Below are 24,815 nucleotides of genomic sequence, written 5' to 3' on the forward strand. Positions count from 1 at the left end.
GAAAAGGGATTCAGAAAGTTTTGCGCTCCAGGTGTTACTTCAGCACTCAGGGTCGCTAATGGACAGCCTGGCTGGGTGTGTTCAGAAGTGCCATTCCCAGGGCAGGGCCACATCCACCTTCCCTGGACAGACTGACCCGGGGTAGGTGTGGGGTTACCCAGGCTGGCCCACGCCTCCCACGACACTTCTGAGAGTAACACGTCAGTTTCCCTTAAAAAACTGAACATTAAATGTGTTAACACCGTCTTGCCCACCGAAGGCTAAGACGTGGCCCCTTAGCAGTTGCGCAAACTAGCAGTTTTGTCTCTTTAATTTCAAGTGTAACACGATGGACAACACTGTCACCGAAAATCGTCGGGAAGAATTTAAACCCTCCAACACTACCTTTTAAGTGTTAATGAACCAGACGTTACTTTATTCTGGTCAGAGACAGGTAACGAATCATTCCAGCTAGCTGTACCCTTTCAAGACTTTTCATGTATTTATATGGTTTAGCAAACAAATTTGCATTAATTGGTTCTAAGTTACACAGTTCTCTTCATTTAATTAGTACTTAAAGTACTAATTTGGTCCACATTATTTGATCCTCTTGCCATTCTTCTGGTTACTCCAACATGTCTTTGAAGGACCATAAATTTAAGATCCCAGATGTTCAATCCTCAGCTCTCTCAAGCTTTGTTTATTGAAACTTATCAGAGCTAGTCCAGAGAAACTCAAAACTTCGGTGATTTAAAGATCAAATTGACAAGAGTTGGTAAGTAAAAAGAATCTAATTAACTGCTACGGTTAATTAAAATTTTAGGAAAGTTAAATATTTCCAACAATACTACCAAAAAAAAAAGAGAAAGTTAGACATTTAAATCTATTCCCTGAATGAACTGTAACAGATGAGGTCATGAGTGTTCTAAGAAGATGCAGAAAAGACTCAGCTGTCTTAAGGATATCTCTGATTGCCATGTAATTGGCATATTCACATTGCACATTAGCCTCCTCTTGCTTTCATTTAGCATAATGAGCCACACTGAAATGTAGTTATTTTTTGATTAAAGCAAATAGTGCTGACAGCAGAAACAGTCAGGGGAGGGTGGCACTTTGTCTTGGGAAAAAGTGCTGTAGACCAATACAATATTGACAGTCCTGAGTGCACAGGGCCTTGGCAGCCCTGCCCACCCTCACCCAACTCTTACTGCTGCCCCTCAGGACAAGGAATCCGGGAGCTGAGGGTGACCACAACACAAGACAAGCAAAGACCTCACCAATAGGGCACAGTCTGACTGCAGCAGAGAAGGGCAAGCAGAGCACTGGCAGCAAGGGGTCCAGTGACCATCAGGTAAAAACAAGGTTAACAAGCTCAATCCAGGAAACCCAAACAGCAATTCAGGAGCAGAATTAGCAGCAAAGTCACCCACAACTCATCTCTGTCATCCCAGCATGAGAAAGACACGGACCTGGTTAGGTGGGTCCAAAGGAAGGCAACAAAGGTGGTCAGGGGCTGGAGCACCTCTCCTGGGAAGACAGGGCAGGAGAGCTGGGGTTGTACAGCCTGGAGAAGAGAGGGCTCTAGGGAGATCTTAGAACTGCTTCCAGTGCCTAATCAGGCTCCAAGAGAGCTGGAGAGGGACTTTGGAGAAGGGCCTGGAGTGACAGGACAAGGGGGAATCACTTCAAACTGAAAAAGGGCAGATTTAGATTAGATATTGGGAAGAAATTCTTCCCTCTGAGGGTGGTGAAGCCCTGACACAGGTTGCCCAGAGAAGCTGTGGCTGCCCCATCCCTGGAAGTGTTCAAGGCCAGGTTGGATGGGGCTTGGAGCAACCTGAGATAGTGGAAGGTGTCTCTGTCTATGGCAAGGGGTTGGAACAAGATGATCTTTAAGGTCCCTTCCAACCAAAACCATTCTGTGTTTCTACTTGGAGCCCAAGCTTAAATGAAGTCACTGTCAGAGTGAGTGGAAGCCCAGCTGAGGCTGGTCTGGGCAATTAAGAGCTATTAGTGCAGTCAGGGTCCCAACAGCTGATGGACAAGAAGATAGACTTTGGGATGAAAGGAAGATGGCTAAATTTTTCAGGTGTGTTAGAGATGAGGTTCAGCACATGTGTAAATCTTTGTGAGAAAAGGGCAGAATAAATTAATGTTACGGGGTTTAATTTGGTTTTTTTCCATATGTCACTGAAAGTCAGTGCAGCATGCACTCCCAGCAGCATGCTGTATATGGGCTAGAAGTAAAAATATTCACAAGTAACACTGCAGTGACTTGGAGTTTTCACTGGAGGATACATTCCACTTGCACGTTGAATTAGGCTTGTTGGGATGATTTTAAGCTGAAGAGAAAAGGGAAAACTATCCATTATAGGACTCAATTTCATGCTAATACCCACTGTTGTGTAGGGAATAAGTAGAATTTTGCCCATGAGTGCTTATGCTCTGGTCCATGAGAATTACAGATCATTCTCAGGATGAGGTACTTGGAGCTGATCCCGTACAGTTCTAAGGCAGATAGAGATCATGTAATCCAGGCTTGATGCTGTGCCTCGTTTCATTGCTCCCCCTGCTCTGTGTTCCTCCAGGTACTCATACAACTGCACAGTGATCCCGTTCAGAGAACTGATCTGACAGTGGTTTGTTTGCAGTGGGATCAGTTCCCTGAGTTGCACAAGCAGCCCAGCTAACCCAAGGGAGGAAGCAGGGTTGGGGCCCCTTGGATTTAGGTTGGTTTAAATGCTTAAACCCCTTCATAGCCATTGGTAGCTGCAACCATTTTCTCTGAGCCGTGAGGCTCAGGCTGAGTCCCCGTTGCCTTTGGGACAAACGTCGTGGGAACTGGGCCCTGCTTGGGCTGGACAGTCTCTCTTTGCAGTGCCAGTTGTTTCTCTCCAAGCTATGGGTGTGGGATATTATCAGGGATGTTCCAGAAAGATGGGCTCAATCTGCCATCATTAGTCCAGGACCCTGGGGAGAGGCTAGGAAAGGGCTGAAAGAGAAAACACATTCTTGTGAGAGCTTGCTCCCATCTGTGCTTTATATGGCACAATTTATATTCTGTTATTTCCTTCCTGTGCCAACATCTTGGCAAGAAAGCGAAGGTGGCTTGAGTGCCAACCAGTTTTTGTTAAGAGAGAAATTATTTATCCCTCCCCTCTTCTCCTCAGCCATTATTTGAAATGTTTCTGGATGGCTCAGTTTTGAGCACTGTTGCTTTATATTCAGCTCAGCTTGCCACAGTTTGCCCTGAAAGCTCTATAATTACATTATTAAGGAGTAAGAAAATGTGTGAAAATAAACTAGTTGGTTCACATCTTGGTTTCTGAAAACTACATGCTGCCTTCACTTTGCTCTTGACATTTTAAAGACTAACAACTGTCACAATAAATCTCTGGCACCAGTGAAATGCATGGGCTGCAGACTGTATAAAAAAATTAATCTTAAAAATATATACCAACAGGAAGACAGGTAGATCTCTAAGCCTACAAAGTCTGATTTTCTTGGAAGGAAAAAAAAAGCCAGTGACTGGCTAGTTATTGTCTTTCCTTTGTATCCCTTATATTTTGTGCACAGATTGATTCTCCATTTGGCTTGTGATATAATGGTGCAGTGGATGACATGAGGCTCAGGAGAGCAACTAGATTTCTTGACACTAAATTTACATTATACTTTGGTACTCGTAATATGTTGATGAATGTGCAAAATGAAGTAAGTTAGTCTTTCTGATTGGCTTTATATAAATTTGAACTGAAAAAAATGTTTGCTTCCTTTTTCTCTCTCATTTAGATGTAGTGTGGCACCTCTGAGGGTTGATATTTCTGTTACTGTAGGGAGCTGTGAAAATCAGATGGAGGATATTTTTGGGAATTACTCCTTCATGTTACGGTGATTCAGAGATGCTTGATCTGGGTAAATAACAGAGAAGCATTCATCAGGCAAATGTAAATATCTTTGAAATATCTCATTGCAACATTTCTTCATTGCAGCATTCTCTTTGTGGGTTTGTTATTTGGCAGTTGGATTGTCAGGTAGCTGACAGTACAAAGGCTCAGACTGACAGGAGACAGCGAAGGGGATGTTGGTTCACCTCCTCCTCAGGACCGACTGGCAGAACACGGGTGCTGAAGCAGCATGGAGGAACTCTGCTGAATAAATATGACCTGTTTGAAGTGGAAGGGGAGGCTGTGGCTAGAATGAGTGTCCATGATCTTGTGGATTTTTCTGAATTTTGCTATAACTGATGGTGTGCCTTGAAGCCCCTGGTTCTGGAATTATTGTAATCATGACTTTTAAGGCCTTATGCTTCTGAAGAGGAGACAGAGAAGATAACTCACTGAATCTTAAGGCCCTGAAGACAAACACATAAATAATATCTGTTATATATCTATAACTATGTATCTGTTTGTTACTCCTGTTTTGCTCTGTGTTTAAACAACGTTAATGATTCATTGAGACCTGGCTTCCAGAAGCTCAGAGCTTACTCATTTATGAAAGTAAAGTGCTGCTGGTCTTTGTCCTGCCTGTGAAGCAGGAGGTCACCCCTACAGTGGGATACAGAACCTGTGCTGTTTCAATCCTTGTTACGAGGACTGTGACTCAGTCCTTGAGCTGGCTCCTTACTGATGCTTGATGCCTCTGCTGGGTTTCTGTCAAGGGTAAAATGCTTGCATAAAAAAATCAGAAAATGGGCTTCATATCATTTCTTAAAGCTGGTAATTTCCAGTAGTGTTTGGGATTTTTGGGAGATCGTAAAGGAAATATTTTGAAGGGTTGTGCAAACCAGGCCATATGCAGATGTAGGAGGGAATCTGAGGTCTGTCTCAAAGCGTGTTATCCTGGCTGTGAAGGCTCAATATGGTGATGTCTTGTGGCAACTGGTCCCCTCAGCTCCCCAGGGAGCCTCTGCCCATGACAGCCTGGCACTACTCCTTGCTTTTGGTGGAAAATGCACTCCACGATTCCTGCCTCCTAGCCACCAGAAAACATCTTCACAGCAGTCCACTGTGTGAACACCCTGCCATTTCATATTCCTGCATAATCCCTCTAACAAGCTAATCTATTAAACATTCATTTCCATCCAAGCAAACCAGCCTTGCCGAAATCAATTGAGCTTTGTTCTCTGAAGGAAGCTTGTGCTGGTGCACATCATCAAATCCTGTGGTGCCTTGTGTGCATTTTTACAGGCACTGAGATGGGATTTATGTTTCAGTTATTCTTTTTGATGTGCATTTTTGAAGGAAATTACAATATTGTGCTCAGGTAAACCAACAGTTGTAGGTCTTTAGGAAGGAGCTCCGAGTGAGCCGAGTTCCTTTTCCCAGCCAGTCCCAATTATACAAGTATATGCAAATATCTCTCTTTGCCATGCAGCATAAAAATAGGTAGGGAGGTGAACTCAGTCTAAATTTCACCTCTGTCCATTTGCCTGGAGTTCTCCAGTAGCTGGCTCTCAGCAGCAGTTTATGTAGGCAGTTTGAATTGCTCTTGAGAAGTATTCAGGGACTCCTAAGTCCGTCCTCTGATTAACTTTGGAATTTAATGGATTTTGGAAGTATGTGGACTACTGGCACGTGCCCTGCAATTAATGAACAGCTGCTCTAATTCTGCTGGCAAAGCAAAGATGTGAGCAGTGGCATTCGTACCAGGACAGGGCTGCCCGCGTACGTGGCAGCGACGGGTTCAAAAGGCATCCAGCCTGCAGGCTACATTGTGCTCCATCCTTTCTGTGTAGCATTAGCATCTTCCCATTTGCAATGCTGGTTTTTTCTGCTCAAGCTGTGTCAAAAAACCAAAGTGAGACAGTGAAAGCAAATGAGATTCACCTCCCAGCCAGTCAACAGGCGATGTCCAACACAGATCTGCACGAGGTCTGAAAGATCGAGTGATATCACAGGCACTGAACCTGCCTGTTCCCAGCAAGTCTTGTTCAGAGGAACTGTGCCCTCTGCATCATTCCCAAGATTTTGGAATAGCAGTGACAGAGATGTGATTCATTTCCCTCTCCTTTTTGTTTGTGCTAGTAAGATAACAGCCAGCATATTATTTACAAGCAGTCTAGTTTCCATTGCACATTAGGGATCAAAGCCACTAGATACCTACCAAAACCACTGAGCTCAACTTTGAGGTTCCTTAACAGATCTAGGCCACCAGTTTTTTTGTTTGCATGATATATAGCATATACTGAGAAGAATCAATACCAGAAACATCTTTGTGTGCATTTCCTGTTTATGGCCTTCTTTTTATCACCAGAAATGCTAGAATCATTTCATGCAGAGGCAAATTAGAAGGTTAATATTATGTGATGAATTTCACAAAGATAAAAAATTGTGGCTTTTATTTTTTAATGTTCTAAGGCTGTATGCAGAGGGATGTCTAAGAGAGATATATAGACATGTTTACAACTGAAAAACTGTCTTGAGTGTGTGTACCTGTGCATTTCACAAATGTATGCTGTTACTTAGGTATCGACATATAATGGTGAATCTTCTCTCAGGATTTCTTTTGTCATAATTCCAGGGTAACGTTCAGCTGTTTAAAATAAATAATTGCTCTAGAATTTGCTTGGAAATATTGGACTAGATTCATTCCAGGTGTAACTGAACTGACTTAAATCTAAAGGAGAGCTCAGTTTTATGTTTGTGAGAGTCATTACTGATGCATGCACTAATGCCAAAACAAGAGTGTTGCACATTATCTTGTCCCTAGAAAACACTTTTCTGAACTCAGGATAGTCCTGTTTCCTTCACCCTGTAGCATCCTTATGCATGGCCACCTTTACTTCCATCCACAGTAACTTCACCTTTCCCTTTCTCTGATGAAACTAAGAGCTGTTCAGGTACTAAATGTGGGCATTCATTTAAATAAGGCTTTGTGTACCAATGTTTCCTGTTAGCAGCACACTAAAAAGCACTGTTCTTGTCGCTGTGCCACCTTAAAATGGTGATTCATGGTTAAATCAGTCCTTGGTTTGTCTGATTTTTAAGTGTATCACAGATTGGGCTGGTGGTCAAGGGTAGCCTGAGGCCTTTAATCAGTCCATAAGTGAGGTGAAGCACAGCAGGTGTATGGACAGCTGAGCTTTCCTTGTCTTGCTGGGGAGGGAGGACGATGAAGACTGAGAAATTCTTCACACTTCACAGCATGGTCTGTCTCTAGTCCCTTTGGTAATGGCTCCAAGCATTCAGGGGGGTATGGGCAGTTGGCCACCAGAAATTGGACTGAGGACACTTGCAGGCTGCTGGGCCACCACCATCTAGAACAGCATCAGGTTACTATCAAAGTGTTGAACTTGACCCAATGTCTTTGCCATGAAGCACTTAATATTCCTTTTCTGTCCCTTATCAAAGGGATATAATTGCCAGGCAGCACCCACAGTTACATGTTGACACTTTTGGCATAACTAGTAAAATAAATTAATTTTTCCGAATGTAATGAGCTTTGATATTGAAGAAATGATTCATGTCTAAGATCAAAAGGAAATGTCTTCTGAAGCAGAGTGTCCCATTTCCCCCCAGGGCCTTAGATTTCTGTCATCACAGGCAAGACCTTTGGTTTCTCTGAACCTGACATTTTATTTTTTATTTTGTGAGGCAGTGACTTGGTGAGGATTCAGGTAAAATCTTCACTGATTCTGAGATTGGTATTACACAAGGTACTGCTGGGATATATTGGTCCCTTACTGTTTTCTGTTTATGAACCACCTACCCCAAGGTGCTAATTAGCTAGAAGAGTTGCATATACACAGAGTACTGTTTTGTTCCTCAATAAAAGTACATTTGTGGTTGATATGACCTGGCTCAATTGTGAACATCCTGTATTTTGAAATCAGCAAGGTAATAGCAAAAATTTGTGAGACTGGTATTTTTCATCTAAAAACAAATTACAAATATTTGGTTAATTCTTAATAACCCTTGTCTTCATTAATTATTTTTTGGCTACAACAAACCCATTTAAACATTTTTATTTATTTTCCACAAAATCAGGTCACATATTGCTTGTACTCAATAGGATCTGTACTTGGGGGTTGGTACCTCTGTTCTGTGATTGTAATTATCTGTTTCCTTGCCCTAGGTACTGTGCAGGCTGGAAAAAATTCTTTCATGTGCCTTACTTTGACATATGAAATAGGATTTGTCTCGTGCCAAGTGTCTCTTCCCTGCATTCAAGGATGCCTGAACAAGGAACATGAGGCAAGCATGGCTGGCTGTAATCTCTTGCTTCTGAGACTGGGCAATGCAGATGCCACTGATCTTAAATGTTCTGTGGGGCGTTTTATTTTTCTCAGAAAAAGGAGTTTCATGTCAGAGTCAGATGGATAAAGTCTTGAGGGTACTTGTGGGTGCTAGATAATAATGATATACCAGCTTTACATCGAACCCTAGGCCTCAGAAGTGGCTGCAATGGGAGGAATCAGCGTGATCTCCATGGGTTTATGTAATAAAAATGAACACCAGTTACAGTGCATTTTTTCCACTGGGACTTAGTCCATCATTTTGTCTAATTATGGTATGAATCCCACAATGGAGAAAACTCTTCTTCTCTAAAGAACTAATTCCCTCTAGAAATGCTAAAAATCTGAAAGAACTCTAATGATAATGCATTTCACAATAGATAAAGAGAGCCTGTGCCAGCCACTTACCACAGAAAAATAGAAACAAAACAAAACCACAGAAAAATATGAAGGACTACCCTGGGAGACAAAGAAGGAATATGAGGTAGTTTGTATAAATTCTTCTCATACCTTTATCTAGGCTTGTACTAAATATAATGACTGATCTATGCCTAAACATCACCAGCCATTGATTGCTGATGGATTTCTTGACATAGCATTCAAGGAATAACGTTGGACTAGAAAGACTTGGGAAGAAAATGGCTGAAAACATGTTCTACTATGCTCCTAAGAAATTCTGAGACAATGAGACAAGTAGTTTCTGTCCCCAGGTGTGTTACATCACAAAATGGTTTGCCTGTGATCAAAAAGGGACAAACCTCTGGTTTCCTCACTCCCCGTTCTTTTCCTCAGATCAAGCTCCAGCCTTGATTTGATTGGATTTCTGCAAAACTGAGAGAGCTCGTTAAGCTGCAGAGCTCTGCTGGGGGTTGTTCCAAAGACTGCTGAGTGACAAAATAAGTCAAGAGAGAGAAGAGCTGCAAGGCTTCTTCAGCACAACAGAGAATGGCTGTAAATGAGAATGGCAAAGAAGTAGGCTATGGTCACTCAGGGATGAAATAACCCCACCTACACATAGCACTAGGCTCGAGTTTATTTTGCCTGATGTTCTCTTATGAGTTTAAAACCAGCAACATTAAATAAAGAGGCCGTGTTTAACATTGAAATTGCCTAAAACATGCCTTCCCCAGCTGTCTGGTGAAATTGAGTCCAAACTCTTAATTTTCATTCAATGGAATGACATACACTTTTATACTTCATTACACTGAATGAAAGATCTTTCAGACTCCCTTACAAGAAAGAATAAACAGCCTTCCCTAGAGGAAGACTGTGTTTATTTGCAGACAGGTCTACTAAAAAAAAAAACAAACCCAAAACCAAATGAGGATTACTGCTGAAAGATGATACCTTGGGAAGTGAAAACCTGGTATAGCTGGATCTAATCACCTGAGAGACAGCAGCTCTCACGGCTTCCTGGCCGTGGAGAGGTTTGTTTGTCATGTTTGTCTTTCCTTGAAGGAAACAATTGACAATTTATACACACAGAAAGACAAAATCTCTGTTAAACAGACAAAACCTTGCAATTACCAGGTTTTCCTGCCTTGGTTAGCACTGAAGTCAAACCATGTACTAACAATCCAGAAAAAGCTGGTTTGTTCCTCCTTATATTACCTTTAAATTGAATGTAAAGATTTTTTTTAGATAATTCTTTGTATCAATTTCTTGTGCTCTTTTGTGAGTGGTTGACACTGATACACAAAGGGAAAGGAGCAGCACGTGGAACGTGCACAGAGGCAAACAGGGCACAGCCAAGCTGCCTTTGCTGTACCTCACATCAGTGGAAGGAACTGCTTGTTGAAAGAGGCTTTTCAAAGCAGATTCTGCCTGTGTGCATTCAGAAGTCTTTGGCTGGCAGTGCAGCATTGACTCTTGCCTTTGCTTGGGCTGTTGCTGGTTTCTCAGTCTGTTGCCTGCTGCGAGAGGCCACCTTGCTCTAGAGTAAGAAATGAGAAGTAACTGGCCTTGCAATCACACTGTTCATTCCCATCCAATGCAAGCCTGGTTTATCCCTGTAAAGGTGTGTGCAGCTAATTGTGGGGAACCTTATGGCAGGTGATGTTAAAATCTAAGCACTGTACCACAAAGGTCAGCTCTACTACAGTAAGAGAGCAAGTGATTCTGCCTTTGAGGCTGACACAGCACCACCCGATGTCTTTGAGAAGCTGATGGTTCTGTGAGTGATGCCAGTGTAGCAAAAGCTTCTCATACTGAAATGGGTTGCTGGCTTTGTGACTGCACGGGACAGTTCTAACACCCAGACAATACCTTCCATTCTAAGTCCCTTAGAAACCTCGACATCAATATTTTATTGCCATTTAGCCCTCATGAGTGTCCTCGGTTTGAAAAGAGATGTTGGAATTTTTTGCCCCCAGTGTCTCCCTCCCCATCTGTTTCTCCCGGGATGGGGGAGTCAGGAGAGGGGGGACGGAGCGAAGCCGCCCGCGCTGGGCAGTGCGGGAGCGGGGGGAGGGAGAGGTTCCCCAAACAGAGCGGGGGGAGGGAGAGGTTCCCCAAACAGAGCGGGGGGAGGGAGAGGGTCCCCAAACAGAGCGGGTCGGGGCCAGGCCTCGGGAGTCCTGTGTCCGGAGGGGTTGGTGTGTCCGCCGACCGGACAGAGCGGGAGCCCGGTTGCAGCCGCCTCCTTTGTTTTTTTTTCGGAGGGGGAGTTTTTTCCCCACCGGAAACCTCGTGGAGGACGACTGAGAGATAGAGACCGAGCTGAGATGGGTCAGAATACCTGAGCGAGGTATTCTGCCCTCGGGACTGTGCCTGTGGAAAAAGGACTCTCTCATTGCTGGCTGCTGAGCTGCCGGAACAGTTTGCCTTCAGCCTTTTCCCCTCTCCCCCCTCCCCAGGTTGCCGTGGGTTTCTCCTTCCACCCGGGGAACTGGAACTTTATTTCTTCTGAAAGTTTTGATTGCACCATTTGTTGTTTATTCGGATTTTGTTAATAAAGAGCTGTTCTTTTCCACGCTTCCACCTGAAATTTCTTAATTTCTAAGTTGTAATCATGTTAAACTGAGACAATGAGGTATTGAGATTTTAGCCTGGCATGAAGCTGAAGTGCTTATGGTATCTTCTGCTAATGGTGTTGCTAATTCCTTCTGAGTATTACTGTATTCCATATAAGATCAATCCCCTACTTCACTGACCTCTTTGAGTAGCCTGTTAGAACGGAAGCACCTTACAGCTTGTTATTCAGTAGCCTGAATTTCAACTTAGTGAGCCTTTTCTTGGAACTGTTCAAATTATGGTGAGCTGTTATTTGTTATTACAGAAAACAAAACTTTATTAATTCTTGTAAAGTGTTGAGTTTTGAGCTTTATTAATTGAATGTTCCTTCTTCATTTCCTCTTTCCCATAGGATACTGGCTGTTGTGAGCAAGTACCTGTCTGTTTTGGAATGCAGAGATAAGCATGCACTGAGAAAGCTCTGATACAGTTCTCATAGGGCTCCCACTTTTCTATAGGTTTCTGTCTGAGATGCAGCTGGTCTCCATGAACATCACTGGCACTCTGCTGTGATTCATTCCTGTCATTTACTGTGTGGCTCTTCTGCCTGTTTTCTGTTTCAGCTGGAGATACAGTAAGAGAAAGCTCATCACACATATCCACCACAGACCTTCTCTGGCCTCGCATGCCTGCTGTGTGCATTACAGTTCTCTGTCATGGATACTTGTGTGCTTGCATAAACTGGATACTCTGACCTAGAGTTTTCACTGTGAGTATCTCTGTCCCCTGCTCTTGAGGTGGGAGTAATTCCTGTGTTCTTAAGCTTCCTCAGTAGGAGGGAAAAAAAAAGAGGCAATGATGCTGAACTAATCAGTATTCATAAAATACAAAGGCTTTTAAGTGGCAGGACACCAAATTTAAAGATGTTATGTCCAAGCATTGTGTCTGAACTGTGACTTGCTCATGGATATGGAAGGCAGCTTTCCAGAGAAAGGCTCTCAAGACATCTCACTACCTCAAAACATAATAAACTTTTCCTAATCTCTTTGCTATTGCTGTTGTCCAGCGTGGGCCTTGAAGACACTGAAGCAGTATCTGTTTATGGATGTTTTAAGAATTCTAAGCCAGACAAAATTAATTGGAAAAGTAGAAAATAGAACAAAATCTCACCTAGGCTAAGTATATACTTATTCTATCAGCATATCTTTCCCAAATTGCTGTGCAGCAAATTATATATTCATCTGAGAATAGCAGATCAGCAGGCCAATGGTGTGTTTATAGTAAATTGGTGGATAGTTACAAGCAAAAGTCAAACAAAGGCAAAGCAGCCTCAGCATTCTGATCCCAGTGGTCTGTTTCTTCCTGAGTAGCTTGCAGGTGGGCATATGGGGAATGTTGCCGTGCTGTAGTTGCCTGTTAGCTGTCCCTTTCAGTGCTGGTTGTGCTCTGGAACAATAAACAGCTTTGAAATCCAGCACAGCATCAGTCAAAACCTGGTGCATTCAGAATGCTTCCCTCCTTCCTCTGTTTTGTTGGGTGTGTACAACACCAGCAAGTCACATTTCTTCCACACTAGATGCCAGCATAAAGTGCAAACTGGTATGGTGCTACCACCCAGACTGCACATCCTGACAGAGTCAGTACAGAGAGGGCTGTTTAGAGCTTTCTCGAGGTGTGAAAGCATGAAAAATTTGTGAACAACTGCAAACCCACATCAGTGTGATTCTGTTGTGACAAGCTGTACAATTTGCCAGTGAGTATATTGCAGCAACTTCCCACTGGCCCAGATCTGGGATTCCTGGGACAATATGATCTAATCATGCCACAGCTATTCAGACAAGTCCTAATAACCCAAAGATTGTGGAGTGCCATTATAAAAAGTGCTCACATTAACTGCTGTGAACATGAATTAGTTTGAATTAGGATTGCTAAAGCATAAGTAAACTGGAAACACCCACTTGTGAATTCTGGTCCAAAGACAGGATTCTGTATGGGAAGATGTTTAAGGGACGTGGCAACAATAGTGGGAAGGTGGAGGATGCCAAAGCCTGTGACACACCCAAATCCAACTTATGGGTTTGTGTTGTCCTGCAAAGGGCCTCAATGCAGCTCCTGCTTGCCCATGCAGTTCAAAGGGGAGCTCAAGGCTGGTTTGCTTCCCAGTGTCCCCTGCATTTTAGGGAAGAGCTTGTCTGCCTGTTGTTTGCTCACACGTGTGGGGTACATATAAATAGCTCAGACAGGTCCTACTTGATCCTTCAGTGTTGTTGGTAGCTATGTGGGTTTTTTTCATAAAGCTACATAAATAAACTTCATCCAGTAGCTATTGTGGTACAAGTGTTTCAGGACTTGAAGAGGAAGTAGCTTCCAGACAACAGCCCAGAAAAAATAAGATAAATTTCTTACTTGCAGAGAACAGATTTCAAGAGTCAAAGAGTGGCTGAGCTCTCATTTGGCTTTCAGGTGCCTTCTGTTGTCTCTTAATCCATTGCTATTAAATGGGACTGTAAGAGTAGGACTATGACCATGCAGACAGAATTGATGCTCAGAGAGTCAGTTCAGGAAGTCTGTGGCTATTAGCTTGGTCAAATTATACTTTAAAAATGGGTTAATAAATCAAGAGGAGAAGGAAGGAGGGAATAGTCTTCTGAATTATTCATCATTTGTTTCCCTGTTGACAGGTTTACATTGACATGAAGTGGAGGTGGGAGTATAAGGAGGGGGTGATTTATTAATTACATATGACTTGCAACAGACCTTACTTTCCCTCTTGCATTTAGATCTGCTTTTACAACTTAGCTTTTATCTACAGCTGGAAAGATTATTTTTGTCTTCAGCTGAAGAAATTCTGAAAAATCCAGTCCATCAAAATTCAAATTCAGTTTATTTTTCACACATAACATCAGTTGTCTTAGATGATACTTTAACTGTTCTCGATAATGAAAGGACTGAGGAGGAGATTTTCATATACCACATTCTAGAGAGCAAGTGTACAGGGAACCAACTTACCATTGTGTTTTTCTTTGATATTTGTGCCCCCAGAATGAACATTGGGAATCAAAGACTGCTCTTGTTCATGCTGGAACTTCACAACCTTCTGTAAAAGCTGGATGATGGTAAATATTTCAGAGGGCTTTATGGGGCTAGGCTTTTGGCAGATGGAATGTATAACATGGAGTTCCTTTTTGTGAACAAATGTGAAATCTGTGTCAGGAACACTAGCTAAAAATAATATCTTCCCCAATCCAGAAGTGTTTGGATCCTTTTTACTTAACATTCTGTGTAGTCTTTTTTTGACCCCACTGAGTCCAAGCAGACTTCACTATCTCTAGGTTTATTTTTCTATTAAAATGTCAGCAATTGAGTTGACAGCTCATGTACCAAGAAAATACCCCTTTTCAGATATATCTGCATCTGAATTTTTAGTCACACATGTCACTGTACAACTGCACATGTTTTCACAGGGCACATGAATAAACAGGACTGTCAACAAACTTCCTGTCCATACCAGAATTGTGTGGATACACCACAAAGATATATCTTCTTTGAAAAGAAGTACAGTCATTCCACAGTCTCACCCAATTTGCCACCTAATCTGTAGCAAATAATGTGACTTGTAGCATTACCTGTCAGCAGAGGAGTTGTCTGCATCTGTCCTGAGCTGCTCACCTGCTTAAATCTACAGCTGTGTCTGCACTGACATGGGATCTTACCTCATGAGCAATTACCACATTATGGACTGCAGGGTAAGGGCTTATTTCTGTTCCTAGTGGAGACAAGGCAGACAACTAAGTTGTCATTAATGCTGACAGTTAAATGAATGTGTGGCTTCACATAATTTTTGAGTTTCAAACATTTTTTGTTTCTTTTTCAAGTAATATCAAAAAAGGTCCTTTGGGAAGCTCAAGTTTGATCCTCTACTTAGTCGTGTTGTTTGCAAAATTGTGTTTTATTGTGCAGCCCTGTGAGGATATGAAAATAAATGTTTATGTTTATATATTCTGACACAGAGGAGAAACATATTCTACATATCAACCCTTTCTGCTTAATACTTAAAGGCTTGTTAATGCAGAAAATTCATGGATGTGGATGGAGATCATGTGGATGAGAATACCCTAGCATTAATCCTGTGGAATTTCTGTGGTGTGGGGAGTTACACCATACACCTGACACCTCCCAGACTGCATACCCTGGAAGATTTGGGGGCGATGGTGTTTGATGACTGCAGGCTCACTCTGGCCTCGCAGCCCCACCCCCAAGGCCCGCTGATGCACGGGCGTTTAGTGCTGCTCCTTCCGAACAGGCGGCTGCCCTCCCCCGCAGGCGGGGAGTGCAGGAGGTGAGGAATGCACTCCACAGTCCTGTCTGTGTCCAGTGCCTAAGATGAGAGTCAAGATGGGGGCAAACTGTTCCAGTTCAAGTGCTGCTTACACAGACTGACAGGGGGTCTTGCACAGACACCTCCTGTGGGCAACTAATTTGAAACAGTGGTACCACTGGAGCCTGTTTCTGCATGTGAGCTGGTCTTTCAGATCCACAGGTGGGAACAGTACAGAGCAATGACTCACCATTGATAGAGTATGCCTCTTTATTTTTGTAAACTCATTTTCTGTAGCAGAGGGACAAGTGGGAAGGAAACAGACTGCTGGAGGGGAAGGGTTTGGATGTGGGACCTGCAGTTGTCCAAGATCCAGTCTTTTCTCAGAGACATCCCTTGGATCTGGGACATTACAAATGAGAATGAAAAGGGGGAAAGGCATTCTTCTGTTTCTCAGTAGGAAAGGTTTTGACATTTTCTGGCATTGTACAGACAATTGAGGCACTCTTAAGTGCCACTTGGTGTGTAAAGTGTCAAGTGGGACAGATACTTTGTGTGAAATGAAGTTATAGAAAGGAAAACTTGTCATTTTTTCATTAGAAGATACGGTACCTTCCATAACAGTATCATATAGCAATACACAGTCTGCCCAAAGAGGGTATCTGGTATAATGTAATGATATATAAAGTGATTGCTCATTTACTTACAATATATTTACTGAATAAGTTTTAAAATGTAAGACTTTTCTGAAGTAACATTCTTTAGTATGAAGGAAAGAAGCTCAGTCTTGACACCTGTCTTGGGGGGCATTTTGGCTGAGATCAGAGCAATCAGAGTTTGGGTTCTGGCTCAGATTCTGATAATGTCATTTTTCATTAGGAGATCTGAGATTTTATGTCAATAAAAGTCTGTCAATTAAAGCTGTCTGTTCTGCAGCCTCTTGGATACAAGGCTTTTCTACAGATAGTTGTGCTGGAAGGCTAATGTGGTTTAGTTGCTGATTTAGTATATTAGAACATTTATGGTCTAGGTAAGTTGTAGCTTTTGAATGGCATATCAAGAAAATGGAAGAGTTTTAGATAGCAAGTCAGATGTTGAGGCTGGGCTAGGCTGCCTTATGATGGCTCAATGAATGACACATACCAAGCCAACTTGATCTGCATAGGTTTTTGTTAAATTTATATGTCACTGACTAACTTGGTATCCCTCTGTCTTCATTGGATTAATATCCAGATCATCACAAAAAACTTTGGCTCTTGTGCAGTTCTGAGAGTAGCACTCCTCGAGGAGCAGTCTTTAGATGGTGTGTGAAGGCACCATTCTGCCCAGTATTGTCCCCATGGCAGGAAAGTGGAGGGCAGCCTGTCTCCTGCCATTTCTGCAGGGAAACACAGTCAAGCATGGCATGGGGAGATACTGCTGTGAGTGTGGTTTGCTCAGTTCCCTTACACAGCCACTGTTCTAGTTCACTGTTCAAGGCCACGTTGGGTGGGGCTCAGAGCAACCTGGGCTAGTGGAAGGTGTCCCTGCTCATGGCAGGGGGTGGAACAAGATGAGCTTTAAGGTCCCTTCTAACCCAAACCATTCAGTGATTCTATGATTCACAGATTAAACCAATTTATGTGGGGATTAATGGAGTGTAAAGGGACTTAATCAATATAAGGAAGCAAATTTTAAATAGTTTCATACTACATACATCAGTGAGAAATAACACTAGTCCTGCCCAAGGACCAAGTGTGTCCAGTCTGGATGTTACTTGTCATTCTGCTCCCCCCCTCACACAGTCAGCTGTAAAAGCCATATTCCCAGTCCAAACAGCTCCCCATGTACAGACCTCTAAAGGTGAACAAAGAACCTGTTGTACACAAAGCATTTGAGAAACAGATTTGTGTTACTGTCACAAGTCCATGTGACAGTCAGTGTCTTCCTTAATTTTACACTGGTTTTGTGTCAGGTGTTTACACTTTCCAAGCCCTTGGAGAGACAAGAATTAGCAGATAAGTGTATATACATGTGGAAAGCATCCAGGGGGTTTTATTGCTGAACTAGAATTAGATTGTAATAAAGAGGATAAGCTGTGTAAAATTTCTACCCTTTAGAGATGTGGCTGAAACAATCTCACTCAAGTTTTTTCTGTAAGAAGAAGTGGTGCTCCCAGGACCACTGGGATATCTCATATACCATCAAATATCCTATATCTGATTCCATCTTTCCCATATACAGAAGCAAAGCCTACCTCTCTCAACATCATTCATAGGTAAGAAGACTGGGTCAGATTGTTGCTTCATAAATGCAAGTAAACATTTCTTTCCTCCAGGAAATTCCACCAGGATATTTGAATGCAATCCTATTTTTTAGTGCTCAGTGAGTTTACCTTCCATTTGCATACTCCCTCTTAGTCTTTGTCCAGGGTTGTTCACATTATTCATGATTGCAGTGCCAGGCCCTGGCATTTCCTCGGCGTTGTTTGGAGGAAAACAAATGAAAGAGCTTTGGCAGCACTGGTCTGTCTTTTGAGGAAGAAAACCCAATATGGATCTGAAACAACATGTTATTATGAACTTAAGTCTGTTAGGAGAGTGATGTCCATTTGACTCCAAAACATTACATTGCATTTTAATTACTGAGTGTTACTGGGGAAGCTGAAAGGCAGAAACATGTTTGTATTCAACTCAGTTAATGTGATGAAGAACAAAGGAAGAGGTAGAGTGTCTTAACATTTTTTCTCTCCTGCTGCTCATTTCCTGCTGATGCTTTCTTTTTAATTTAAACCTTGCTTAAATTTTGGCTTTATTTTCTTTCCTCTTTTAAAGTTCTGTCTCTTTTTGATATCTAGCATGTAACTATTCACTGTATGGCTTTTAGTGTCAAAAAGCAGTAGTTCCAGCAGGTGATGAAACATTTGTATACTTCCAAAACTCCATTGTGTAATTGCCATTTCAGTGGAAAAAAAGGCAATTTAAAGTTTTCCTTCTTGAATGGGAGAAATGCCTGAGAATATTTAAGCCACTGATAATTTCTGTGTGCGCCCTGTGGGTTCTTCCCACTTACACAACTCAACTTTGTTGATTCAACTCCTTTCACAAGCTAGATATTTAAGGGCAGAGAGAGGTGTCAGCAAATACAGGCTCCAAGACACATTCTGCTATATGTCTCTCTGGGTTTTTGGCTGTTATTATTGTGGTCTTCATGATTTCTGCAAGTTTTTTAGAGGGATATGAGTCTTTCCTGACAGCAGCAGGTTTCTGTAGTGTAAATTTGAGTGAGGGTGTTGCACACAGGTTAGCTGTAGTGTTAACAGCCAGCCAGCCCGAGAGTCAGGACACTTCCCAGCTGCTCTGTGCCGCTAGTGATGGTTGTGCAAGAAATTGTGGGGCTCAATAGGCAGCCACAGATTCTTTCCACCACGTTTTGCTGAACAAAACACGTTTCACAAGCACAGAACCCTCCTCCTTGCTTTGTGGTCTCTATGTGGTTGGAATCCTGCTGTGCATTTCCACATCTGTGAACTGCTGGGCGTTCTCAGTGCCCTCTGGAGACACAGAGACCGGGGAAACAACGTGCTTCAGGCGCAGGAGCATGGAGAACAGCAGTAGGAGAAGGATAGCCAGGAGTGTCAGGAACAACCCCACGTACACGTAGAGGCCGGAATATTTATCTGCTGTCGTGTCTACTTCGGTAGCCAGAGTTGGGAGGTGGACACGGCCAGTCAGGTTTCCACGGGATTTTAAATAGGTCTCAGTCATTGCTCTCTGGGGCCTGGGGGTTAGTCAGCTCTGGTCCATTTTCCCTACATACCTTCCATTTGCTGTCTTCCCTCACCAGGCTCACAGAGGATGTCAGGAGAGGCAACTTAGGACAGATGTCACGATGGCCTCAGCAAGAGGTGCTCCATCCTCTCGGTGCCAAGGCTGCTGGTTCACACTGCACGGGACAGGACTTTGCAAATCATTTTGCAAGTTGCTGTCACAATGATAACAAGCATTAGACTTGTGTTCTACACTTCCCCCTGGCTTTTATTTTGTGCTAAAAATATTTTGGTCCTTCTTTTGGTAGGTCAGCTTCTGTGGCAGGTGAAAAGCTTTGGTCCTTCTCTCAAACTGAGCTGCAAAGGTTTGCACAGCTTTGGTGTTGTTTTCCAAACAAATTGCACAATGAGCTTTCAGCCACCTTCTCCCACAGCAGGTGGTTTATCCTTGTGTGAGCTGGGGAGGGTTGTTTTCTGCTTTGCCAGATTGCTGAGGGATGTCTTCTCTCCTAATCCTGGGCTAATGATCTTTGCTTAAAGAGCAGGGAGTTTTGAGTTCCTCATTACAAACAGTCAAAAATTCAGCTTTCTAAAATGAAAAAAAATGAGAGAGAGAGAAATGAAGCCAGGTACCAAAATAGCTTAGTCTATATGTGGTATCTTTAGAACAAATAGATAAGAAACCCCTTATCATGCTCCTGTGAGACACTGAAATCAGGAGAAGCACTGAGTATTTAACTTTAGAACAAGATCATGCCAGTCTAATTGTTAAGGTCTCCTCTGGTAACACTCACATTACTTATGGGTAAGAGAAGGCCCCACAGTCTATGGAATTAGATGTCACAGAGAAAGGGAAGATACGAATCCAATCAGTGTTTTTCACTGTGTCTCATTTATTGTTTATCAGGAGCCTTTTTTCTGGGGCCAGATGCACCTGGCAGGTGTCCAGAGCCCTACCTGTCCCACTGCAGCAACACTGCTGCAGGATATGACACTTCACTCACCTCTTGGCAGCAGAACTCACTAGAAATGGGAGGAATCTTAACATTTTAGCAATTTCAATTCTTATAGCTGGAAACAGAAAATAAAAATGCTGAAATTTCACTGTAAATGGTGCATCCAAAAGAATCACGTTCTGCTCTGGTAAGAATCTTGGAAACAAAAATGAAACAAACTGATGCAGTAATTTAAAATGTTCACTCCCTATACACCTACATGAGATATAAGTAGAGCAATATTAACATAGTATTATACTATGCTAGTCAGATTAAAATGAAACATTAGGTCAAAATGATAAAAGTTCTGACATTTAAATTTTCACCTTGAAGACATATTGCAAAACATTTTGACTTTCATGAGCTTTCCATTTGTAAAATCGAGCTGATTTATTGACAGTGTTTGGTTATGTTCTCCCTATGCACCAATGGGAACAACACCTTGCTGTTCTTCAGAGAGAGTGGTTGAAATCTGGAGTCATCAAGGAGCTGATATGCAGGCTTTTATTACAAGCAAGACAGACCAGCTTTGGCTCATGTGATGGGGAAACATCTGATGAGCTGAGGTTTTGGAAAAGGGGCATGGAGGCTTGTCTACACCTTAACTTCCAGCTCCCACAGTACCTTCTTCAGTACCAAAGCAGCTGAGATAACAGTGATCCTGTTTAGGACATACTGGACCAGATCCTCCTTGGTAATAAGCTGGGCCAAATTGCTGATTGAAAAAATAGCTTGGGGATTTGACTTGTGCAGCCCCTGCATGCATAGTGGATCCTGAGCTGTGCTGTGTGTAGGAGGGTGTGGGCAAGCACAGTAGGAAAAGGTTGCTTAGTATTTCTCCAGGAGCTGACCCAAGCCCTGTGGAGCCAGTTATTGTGGCAGCAGGTTTTGTGCTGATGCAGAGCCATGGGACATGAAGGTGAAGGCTGGGGGGCAGCCAGGCACTTTTGCTCTCACTTACAGGGCAGTAACTGTGATTTTCACACTTCAAATCTACAAATGGAAATTCTTCCCCCATGAAGAATGTTCTCATGCTGTACCCCAGGTGGGAAACAGAGGGTGTGAAGGTAACTGGCTGACTCAAACCTCTGTCCTTACAATATGATTTCTCTGTTGATAATGAAATGCAGTCAGTCTGGAAACTTTAACTCTGTGTGAGTTAAAGTAAGAGCAATGCCTTTGCCCATCCCATCTGCTCTGTTACTGAAAGCAAAAGCCAGAGCTAGTTTCTCTCCTTAAGGAGCAGAGAGTCTAATGGCTTTACATGCTTCATAAAATTAGACTGCAGAATGCTAAGGACATTAGTCTGAAGTTCAGTAATTTACTACAAACCAAGATGTTGAATTAGCAAAGCTCAGCTGGGCATTTATTGATAAAAGGAGCAGATTAATAGTAAGAAGAATTAGCGATGGGGAGTTGGCACAGTTTGGGGTTTTTTTTAATTGCAACTATAGATTTGTCAGGAGCAATCAACTGTTCAGACTATTGAAAACTGTAACATGAACTGCATCTTTTCCAGAAATGAGCCAGAAATAATTCAGTAGCTCCAGACAACCCCAAAGATTTTTGCTTTTCAATCTACCAATTATCCCATTGGCACATTTCTTTGGATATCTGGAAGATTTAGTTTTGCACAACCCCTTTTAAGGAATAGAGTCTTGAAGACTGTAGAGACCAAAGTGATGTAAAAATAAGTGGTACACAGTAATTCTGAAAAACTGTGCATGAAGCAGGTCAGCACTATAACTGTATGACAGATTATGGGAGGCAACATCTCACTGGTTACCATGAGAAGCCCTCAAGTCCATGGGCAGAGGAACTAAATGGAAGTTTGTTATAGAGCAGAGCAGCATAACAAGAGCCCACATTCCCTCTGATCTCAGTTGTTCATCAAGATTTAATCAGTCTCTGGCTGGACAATACTCCAGTTCTGAGAGGGGCCAGGCACCATTAGTGATCACTGGTGCTCAGTGGGTACAGATTGATTCCAAGCAGACACTTCTTTTTATCAGTTTGCTGTTATTTTTAATTAGAGATTAAAAAAACCCAAACACAACATATTTCATTTAATAAAAATCTGCAATGAAAATAGAAGCCTCATATACAAGAACAGAAAGGTTTCTTCTCGGAGTGTGTCACTGAGACAGGAATTTCAGCAGCCAAAACTTAATGGATGCTGAATTTACCAGCCCCTCACTACAGCTATCAGGGTGTGGGGAGCTTCAGGTTTGCAGTTTTTATGAAGCTTGCATGGCTGTAGTCTGCACCCTTTGTAGGTCACAGGGGAGCAGAGAGAAAGAAAGCTTTTCCCCCAAAACAATGCAGACAGAGAGTACAAATTGATCCTGCAAGTGCAGTAAATGTCCTGTCTTCCCACTCGCTTCCTTCTGCTCCCATATTGGGTGTAAGTGCCACTTGCCAGCACGGCACCTCTGAAAGTGCAGGCAACTTTTGTGAGTTCTCCACTTGATACTCCGACTCTTACAAACAGGTAAGTGGGACAAAACAGAACAACAGCTCGAGTAGCTTCCCCTTTCCCTTAATTTAAAGTGAACTGAACTGGCTGGCAAATACAGAACAGTTTTGAACAGTCAGTACCAGGTGTGTTCTGTCTAGGTCACCTTTACAGAAAAATACCAGCATTGAAGAAATGCAAGCAAAACGTCAAAAGTACCAGTCCCATCCACGGTTTGCATTTTTTTCCGGGGAGGATCTGAGGGAGAGGAAAGTGGTGGGGGTATAGAGTGGTATCTCTTCTTTCAGTGAGTATTTTTTGTTCTCATGCTGAAGTGAAGGCTCTGAGAGTGTCTGAGCTGTGGTAGTGCATAGGGAGAGAAGGGAATAAAGCATAGTTACCTTTCAGAGCAGGCAGTGGTGTTGGGACAAGGCACGAGAGTCCATGATTCAGACCAGGAGCTTGCTGGTGATGTTATCTAGGAACATCCCACATTCCAGCTAGTGGGAACTGTGCAGCAAAGATCAGCTGTCTTATAGCTGGAGTCAGGATAGTGCACTTCCTTCTCCTCTGCTCTTGCACTCACATGGCTTGCTGGCAGCGATGGCTCTTGCTCCCTATGCTGGGATGTCACAGAGCAGCATCACTGCTGATGTCCTTCCTTCGCAGGCAATAGCAGAAGGGGCGAGGAGCCTTCGCTCCAGGGGCTTCAGTGCTTGGGTGGAAGCAGCCGGTCCCCTCCCTCGGCAGCGTTCGGCAGAGTGGAGCCGATGAATAAAGAGCTCCGGCGCTGCAGCAGCCGAGGAGGGAAGGGAGAGGGAGGCTGTGAGCTCAGCTCGCGGCAAAGTTTGTGCGAGGTTCGTCTTAACTCTTTCGTGCTTGCAAGTGGTAAACGAGGCAGGGCTCCCTGCTAACCGAGGAGCAGGACACGAGCCCGGAGGATAGGTTATGAGTTTCGCTCATTTTCTGGAAGGTGCAAAGGTTTTTCTGTTTTGTGCCTCTTGGCAAGGTTTGCCTGGTGAGGGCTCCCAGCTGGGTTCCTGTCTGGAGTGTGGACGAGTATCACTTTTCAGCTCAGGATAGTCCCCAAACATTGCTCTTTGGCATTGGAGCTTTTGAGGTATTCTTGTCCCTGTGCTTGCTCTTTGGTGGTTTGGGTGGTTTTGGTGGTTTGTGTTTAGTTCACAGGTCCTCTCTCCCCTGAGTAGTTTGAAACTTTTAATGAATAAGCATAAACCCAACTTTGCGGTGTCGTGGGCAAAAAGTATTTTTGCTAATTTATGAATGTGTGAAGCACTAATCTACCTACAAGGTACCACAGAAATGAGGCAGAATGAGGTTTGGGTTCTCATGGTTGGGTGAGAACCCAAACCACACTGTTCCCTCTGATTGCCACACCTTTTGACCTGTGTTTCTTCACTCCCTGCAGCTGACAAAGTGAGGATTTTTTGTGATCCTGTTCCTGTTATGACACAAATTAGGATAAACTGTATCAATGAATCAACATAATTTTAGTTGTGGGCATGTTTCAGAAGGGAGATGGGGAACAGGATTTCCTTTGCTTTCTGCAGGGTGGTTCATTGTGCCGGGGACAGACGTTAGTTTGGGATGGGTTGCAGCAGTCCCAAGGTGTCACCAGCAGAGGAGGGGACCAGCACAGGGATGGAGTAGCTGCAGTGTACAGTCTGAGCCCCGAGCTCTGTACAGTTGTGAGCAGCTGTATTTCATGTGTCCCTGTGCCCAAGAAGGCAGATTGCCTGAAGGCACCTCACGGGGTGAACCTGACCCACAGGCCCACACTGAACAGTTGGTTTGTGGCAGTTCCCACATTGTCTTTCATGGCCTGTTTTTGGAGCACTTGGAAACAAGCTTCCCCTCTGAAAAGTGGGTCCCACTGGGGTTTCAGAAAGATGAATTAATTTTCTCTCTGCAGCTTTCTCAGTGACAAAATTGAGACATTTAATCTCAAAACTGTCTCCTCAGAATAGCTTTCCCTCTCTGGTTCCTCATGACCACAGCCTGAGCAGAGGGGCCAAAGGGTAATGAAACCCAGAGCTGCACAGCTCTTTCATCCTCTTGGGATGGAGGCTGTAGTATAAATGCATCTCTCTAAGGGCTCATCATTCTCTGGAGTT

General features: G+C 43.1%; 1 protein-coding gene across 2 annotated transcripts; it reads right to left on the bottom strand.

Moving 5' to 3' along the window:
* Positions 1–1,756: 1,756 nt before the first annotated feature.
* Positions 1,757–23,426, bottom strand: SERTM2 (serine rich and transmembrane domain containing 2). Of its 2 annotated transcripts, XR_004359626.1 has the most exons (3): positions 23,082–23,426; positions 16,988–19,819; positions 1,757–1,816 (listed from the first exon to the last, which is right to left on the bottom strand). XR_004359626.1 is itself a non-coding variant. In XM_032702101.1 (2 exons), the coding sequence occupies exon 2, from the start codon at positions 19,226–19,228 to the stop codon at positions 18,950–18,952; it is 279 nt and encodes a 92-aa protein (XP_032557992.1). In that variant the 5' UTR covers positions 19,229–19,445; positions 23,082–23,426; the 3' UTR covers positions 16,077–18,949. The 2 variants fall into 2 exon arrangements, 1 of the variants encoding a protein (XP_032557992.1); XM_032702101.1 differs by lacking the exon at positions 1,757–1,816 and having other exon boundaries at positions 16,077–19,445.
* Between the last annotated feature and the right edge of the window lie 1,389 nt (positions 23,427–24,815).

Source organism: Chiroxiphia lanceolata, chromosome 14 (assembly GCF_009829145.1).
Source record: "Chiroxiphia lanceolata isolate bChiLan1 chromosome 14, bChiLan1.pri, whole genome shotgun sequence".
Lineage (NCBI taxonomy): Eukaryota > Metazoa > Chordata > Aves > Passeriformes > Pipridae > Chiroxiphia > Chiroxiphia lanceolata.